A 7665-nucleotide genomic window follows, 5' to 3' on the forward strand; every position below is an offset into this window, starting at 1 on the left:
TGAGCCTCAACTACCAATCATTTCATGCAGAAAACCACATTTTAAAAGAGCATTTCTCTTTCTCAGGCCTTGGTAAACATTCACCAGGTCTGTTATTACCAAATGCTGCTGCTGCCGATTTGAATGAGTTGTCCGTAAAGTCTATAGTTGTGATGGTCAAAGTACTTTGATATCAGAAGTGTCATCTCAGTGGAGTGGGCGTATTCAAAGTCCTGGACCCCGACAGCAAAGTACTGTGAGTAATTGTATATTTTATATTGCAGTGATTGATGGTGCTTGACACTTTGAACATGCATTTCATGGCACAGTGACAGTTAATTCTCATTTTAACAGGCATCTTCAGTCCAACTCAATTTTTTTATCCTGCTGTCAAACAGACACGCCCCTGGTTCTGTTGCCGGATAAGATGTTTTAGATCATGATTTTAAATTGTAAAGCAACTTAACCCGGATTTGAGATCCTTTTATTTAAATATGACTCATACAGAATAGGTGTCATTTGGTGTTTTCACATGTTTTTAAGGTTGAGTTGCAATAGAAAGGGAAAAAAATTTGACTAAAATATGCAGAAACTATAACATTTTAATTATTAAATGTATTTAAAAAAAACAGACAAACTCTGGCTTCTGCAGAACAACAGGTAATAAAACCTTTAATATATTATCATTAGCCTATTATTACTGTTATTTATTTTTTTGTATGTTAGTATTTTGTTATTATTATTAATATTATTGTTGTTGCTAATATTATTATGGCACTGCATCTGTTTCACTCTTTTTCACACTCATGGCAGGATGCCGCAGTTGGTATTACGCGGCATTATGAAAGCCCTCTGTCGGCCTATCGGCTCGCTCCGGGCAGCAGGGTCGGTCTGCTTCTACTTTTATCGTTTTTCGGGCTTCATATCTTCACCAACACGCTGTCCGGATGCATCGGCCGTCTAATCGAGCCTCGACATGTGGCGCTTTGATTTCCTGCCCGCCGTGTACTGATAGGATGCTTTGCCTCAAAGCCGCGAAGTGCTGTGCTGATAGTGAGCGCGCACATCCAGTGCGACCTGCAGCTGTTCCAGAGCGGGCCAGTAAGATGATGAGTCCAGGTTGAAAACCCGTCTGTGTCTCCAATATGGTTTGTTATATATTGTACAACATCACAGATATGGAAGAGTGATTTGAGCGGATTTGCATGTGGATGTAGAATAATGTCTGTGATCTAAAACATGATCTAAATGTTGACACCCAAATCGAATAAGAAACAAATCAAAAATAAAAGGATATCAGTAACTCCAATTAAATATTAATGATTGCATTCATTCTGATGGTTCTTTGCCTCGCGATTATCTAAGTCCACCTCACTATATATTTAGGCTACTTGATGCAGCTGCAGAGGATGAAAGGCAGCAGGACGCACGACTATTGTTCGGTGCGCAATGACGCCTAACCTGCGCTCCAATCTGCGTCCTGTGCCGAACAGAAAACAAATTGTCTGTTTCTGAGCTTCTTCCTTTTCAGCATACAGTACAGAGTAACCTGAAACTATCACCGCGGGCGCGTCCACGGCGAGTGTCTGTCACATAATTACAGCCTGGAGCCCAACCGACCACCAGACCGGGACGAAGCTCCACCAAACCTTGTCCTGTGGGGACTCGTGGAGCCTGAGATTTAAACACAATTTACGTGCGTTTTATGTGAGAATATATACTGAGTTATTGACAATGCTTGCATATGCTGTTATCTCATTCTATGGTGTTTCATTGGTATTTCTACGTGATTATGATCTGCATTAAGCATGAGAGAACTGTTGATTCAGAGATTCCCCCCCTTTTTTTTTTACCATGCAGGCACCCTGGGGTGCGCCTCCACGTTTCCTCTCCCCCTGTCAGAGTGAGCAAGGCGCTGATAAGGCCTGTGTCGTTTCTCCTGATTGCCACGAGCTCCTTTGGAGACACGAGCTGCAGTCTGATCCGAAGGGGGATCAGATGCAAAAGTCGCTTCTTGTCTAAATAAAATCAATTGCTGATAATTCCACACGGGTGTTATTCTTGTGTTTTCGGTTGAAGTTCTGAAATGAGTGATTTTGCGTTGAGGTGAAAGGACGCCGCCCCCGCTGTAGACGGTTTTCCTAATACCTGTAAAAAAAAAAAAAACGCACAACGTGCTGACTAAAACACTACAGGCGTCTCTTTTTCTTTCCAGTGCACTGAGCGGAGGAGTCTCTGCAGTGACACCTGTCCGCGCAACACCTGGCAGACGGGGCGGACGGTGTGCGCATGCTCCGTCGTCAGGTTGACGTCTGCTAAAGCACTTGGACCCGCACCTCTCCGCCAGTGGAGATCGAGTCTTTGCAGGGTTCAGAGCGAGCAGCAGCAGCGTTCACCCGCGAGGTCTCCTCTCTACGCACAGCTGGACTATTTCTCTGTTCTTCGGCCGCTCTCAGATCAGAGATGCCTCGCTCCTTCATGGTGAAGAGTAAGAAGGCGCACAGTTACCACCAGCCCCGGAGTTTGGAGGATGATAACAGCAGGCTGGACACAATACTGGCGCACATTTGCTCAGGTGTGTGCGAAATGATTCCGTTTTTAAATAGTCTTCACTGCTTAAATTAGATGTTAGTTTTTTTTTACCATTTCACTTTAAAAACTGAAATACATTTTCATGGTAACAATTGCAAATGTGTTGAGAATTATTATTGTTATATTATATTATTATATTAAATGATGACACACTGAGGGAATGCATGCATACTAATGGGAATTTCCTGATTTCACAGGTTAAAGGAGAAACAAATGTTGAGTAGCCTAGTTTACTGAAATTAGCAATTATTTTCTAAAAATGCTGAAACAAAAATCAAAGCGGAATTTCTGATGTTTACATGCTGGTAATCTGAGATTTCACGTTAACATAAAACAGTGATGCATCTCTATTCTCAATTTCCTCACTGTTGTTTTTTAGGTTATTGCAATAGATGCGGTAATGTTGGCTTTACCATTTTGTAATTTTGCACACGTAATAATCCTGTTTTAATAAAAAATGATGTCTATAATGTCGTCATTTTAATTTAAGGGTAATACAGTGGCCTTTTATTATCATGTATCATAGTTTTCAAACCTACAATAACCAACGAGAGTACAGCTGTGCAGTGAGTTTAAAAACATCGGATGTCCCTCACTTCCTTTTCGTTACGATGCTGACTGTCCTCCGTGTGTCCCCTCAGAAGCAGATAAGCTCCAAGAGGACTCCGACGGGTCGGTGGACAGGTACGGCCTCTCTCCGGACTCCCACCTGGCCGACGCTGCGGATTTCTCCCCGAAGTCGCCGCTGAGCTGCGCCGACAGTTTGTGCGGTCGCTCCCCGGACTACGAGGACTTCTGGAGGCCTCCGTCCCCCTCTGCGTCCCCAGGTAAACACCACCACCAGCACACAGACACACCACATTCTCATTTTTCAGCACTCAATAATTAAATACTTGTTGGGTGAATTAAGACGATCCGTACAAAAGTATTGGGCCTGGGCGGAGGACGACTCTATAGAGTTTACATGTTTTAGGATTTCTGAGAGCGCTGTCACATTTTAAATGATCATTCTTTAGCTAATTCGTCTACTTTTAAGCTACTTTGGGTTTTGTTTGTTTATTTATAATTGTATTTAGGCCTAAATCACTTTATTAATAGTGCATATTCCCCCTTTAGATCTGATAGGGTTTCCCCAACGGCATCATCATCTGGGAATTCTCTGAAAGAACATTGCATGACTTCTCTGTCCCATCGGTCCCTTTGGGCTCCCGGAAACGCCCCGCTTTAACCCAGTTTCATTAAATTTTAATCTGGCCTCTGTCCCCCTCTCCAGTGGATTCTGAGAAATCCCTCTCCCCTCTGGTGGATGAGACGCAGCCCTTCGCCATTCCCTTCCGGCCGTACGCCTGGAGCAGCTACCCGGCGCCGGGGCTGAGGCCCCTGGTGCAGCAGAGCCTCCACCCAGGCATGGAGGTGGAAAGGGGCCCGGCGGCGTTGGCCTTCTACGAGGACAGGCGCGCACACTCGGCCCTGTATGCAGACCGGACCCTGAACGAGGAGACCTACGGTGACTACAGGAGGCACGCTGCTGCTCTGCTGTTCCCCGAGGGAGGCCTGCACGGGAAAGCCCACAACGTGAAGGCGCAGTCTAACCTGCTGTGCTCCAGTCTGGTCCTCAATGGCGCTTATAAGTGCATCAAGTGCAGTAAGGTGAGGATGGAGGCGCACGAACATCTTCTGCGTTGTGGGGATACATAACTGGATGGGTTACGCAGCTTATGAACTGTCGGTGGTGGTCATCTAAATTAATTAAAATCTTTTTTGAAAAATTGCAAAAAATAGTGCTTAAAGATCAAGTGATCCCAATGTGACTTCAAGAAGCACATGGCTGACCTCTGACCTCCATGACGGGATTATTTAAAAGAGATTTCACAACTGGAAGTGTTTACTGACCATAAAATATATTTATATTTTCACCTGAACTTTATTGTTATTTTCTTTCCACCAGGTGTTTTCTACTCCGCACGGTTTGGAGGTCCACGTGCGCAGATCGCACAGTGGCACCAGGCCGTTTGCGTGCGACATCTGCGGCAAAACCTTCGGACACGGGGTCAGCCTGGAACAACACAAAGCCGTGCACTCTCAGGTAACTTCACAGACACACACACACACACACACACACACACACACACACACACACACACACACACACACACACACACACACACACACACACACACACACACTTCAAACCGCTTCCTGGAGCTCACACCTTTTCTGCGTGTTGTTGTCAGCCCGCTTTTCGGTCGGGCGTGCTGACTCGAAGTCATGACTAACCCCCGCTTCTGCGTCACGTTTCAGGAAAGGAGTTTCGACTGCAAGATATGCGGTAAAAGTTTTAAGAGGTCGTCCACTCTGTCGACGCACCTGCTCATCCACTCCGACACTAGGCCGTACCCCTGCCAGTACTGCGGGAAGAGGTTCCACCAGAAGTCCGACATGAAGAAACACACATTCATCCACACAGGCAAGTGGAGAAAATGCAGACCTCAATGCAACACATAATACAGTGTTTGTACGTGTGGTTTCTAGTGTTATACTTAAATAATATGTGCGTAACTTGCGCGTAAAAGTCCCAAATCAGCCCGATGTCCACGATATATTTTAGCTTATGTTCATTAACAATAAAAAAATAACCTATTTATGTGTTTCCTAATTGTGTTGTCCAGGTGAGAAGCCACACAAATGCCAGGTGTGCGGGAAAGCGTTCAGCCAGAGCTCCAACCTCATCACGCACAGCAGGAAGCACACCGGATACAAACCTTTCGGCTGCGACCTCTGCGGCAAAGGTTTCCAGAGAAAAGTGGATCTGAGGAGACACAAAGAGACGCAGCACGGGCTGAAGTGAAGCGACCCGTGCACACATGACGTCTTGTAATCTGACTTTAGTATTTGACTGATCACTCTTGAAAGGAGTGAGGACATCTGACAAAGACATTTTTTTCCAGCCGCTCAGTTTGAGGACATTTCTAGGATCAAGACTCATTTTGGTCCACTTTGTAAAAAAACGTAATGAAAGACTGCGTTGGAAATATATATATATATATATATATATATATGTATATTTATAAATATAATTATCTCATCCAATATGTATTTATTTTAATAAAGAAAACTCACGAGTGAGACTTGTTCTGACGGACATTTTGCAGACACTAATTATTCTACCATCATACTGCTGGTTGTTATAAAGGTCCAGAGATAAGCTGTGAATTGTGCAGAAGCGTAATCAAATGAAGGGGTCATGTTTGTATCTGTTGACTGATATGAATCAGCGTCACAGGTCGTTGAACCCAAAATAGTTGTCCCCACAATTAAATAACCGGATCGACGATTTGAAGCCAACAGAGATGGAAATCTGCGCCTCTTCAAAGAATCGAGGCATTTTGTTTTCAGTGCGGAGGCATGCTGGCAAAACAGACTGTGTGATTTAATAAACAGGGTTACCGCCTTGCACCACATTTTCCATTTTGCACATTTTATTATCAGAATCAACTTTTTGCCGTGACGAATGATTATTTTTCCATAATCATTATTTGTTTTTGTTATTACAATTTTAAATGCAATAAAATCTGAAAGTGAAATGATTCAAAATGACTTTTTCTCCAAATAAAGGACGTATTTAAATATTCACACACTGAATATAGTCATTTAAAACAGGTCATTCAACTCAGGTTTCACCCCCCAAATGATAGCACTTTAAATTATAGAACTTGTTTATTTTATATATTATAAATGTTGTAATTATTATTATTATTATTGGCAGTAATTTATTTTTAATTAAACTGCTTCTTTATAATCTCCCAAAACAACACTTAAGTGTGTGAGTTTGAGCTGTTTGAATAACTAAAATCATCTTACAGACCTTTCTCATGTTTTATATTATATATTTGTACTAATTGTATTTGTTGCGGCTGTATCTGGCGAGCTAAGGGATGAATGATCTAAAATCGTGATCTAAAATCATTATCTCAATAACGGCTCGTATCGTTATATGCATCAGTCACTACATGACATTTCCTGTCTGGGCTTGCTTTTCTGCGTCACCTGTTTTACTCATGAAGTTGAGTTTATTCATGATAACGAGAAGGCTACTTCTCAGCCTGCACAAACAGTCTCTGGTCCTCGAGAGATCTTTCTTTATTTGAGAAATAACCCTGATTATGTCATTTCAACTTGGGCGTGGAGACTCTAAATTCATAATGGAAAGCGTCTGGCCTCATTCTGCTTCTTTTATATATATATATATATATATAGTATGGCAAGTCTACAGTATATATATATAGATAGACTTTATAATAAACTTTGGTTAAGAGTTGTGGTTGCTGAGTTCAGTTTTGAGTCCTTTAAAATGTGCGTTTCCTCGCTCTTAAGTATTGAGTTGTTTTTGTTAATGATGAACATTGTGTTAGTTCTTGTCACTTAGAGTCAGATATTTGCTCCCTCTGTATTTAATTCAGTGTTTGGTGATAACACATGGAACATATTTTCTGTTCAGATAAAACCAGCATCAATTGGATCCGGCCTCACCTGCCCTGTACCACCTGTCCAAGTCCACAATAAATCTAAATGGACCCGCAACATAACAGGAGGGTTAACAAGTGTTGAGGTGAATAATTAGTTTACGCCGACAAACAAACAAACAAAGGGCCAAGACGTGAAACCACGTTTCTGCTGTGATTGTGATTTACCCAGAGGCGACCGCGGCATCTGTTTGTTTTGACCACTGCAGCCATGTGTTTGAACCCTAAACAGTCTGAGAAGATTTAACCGTTAACCAGATGCCTTCGTACCCTCATGGCTGTTATTTAAAAATAAGAAGGCCCCAAAAAAAACGAGTTTTGTCAGGAAGCTGCAGGCAGGCACCCACATGCAGCAGCTGCGATCCACTGAGGGGCTGCTGCTGCTGCTGCTGCTGGATGGAGTTAGAAATAGTTACAATGTTATAAGCGATGAGCAGGCATTGGTTTAATCCTCTGGGTGGGTTACAGGACATCCGTTTGAACTCAGGAATTAATAAATCCCATTCATTTACAATTAAGTCAGGTTGTTTATGAAACGTGGCCCAAAGAATGGTGCATAATGCACCATGCT

General features: G+C 42.8%; 1 protein-coding gene across 1 annotated transcript; it reads left to right on the forward strand.

Moving 5' to 3' along the window:
- Positions 1–2435: 2435 nt before the first annotated feature.
- On the forward strand, positions 2436–6071 carry gfi1ab (growth factor independent 1A transcription repressor b). Its single transcript, XM_079157766.1, is given in 7 exon segments — positions 2436–2554; positions 3213–3398; positions 3845–4221; positions 4520–4657; positions 4806–4829; positions 4831–5038; positions 5241–6071. Coding segments are annotated over 7 exon segments (1224 nt in total). The 5' UTR covers positions 2436–2442; the 3' UTR covers positions 5420–6071.
- Positions 6072–7665: the final 1594 nt, after the last annotated feature.

Source organism: Pholis gunnellus (assembly GCF_910591455.1).
Source record: "Pholis gunnellus genome assembly, chromosome: 4".
Taxonomy (NCBI): Eukaryota; Metazoa; Chordata; class Actinopteri; order Perciformes; family Pholidae; genus Pholis; species Pholis gunnellus.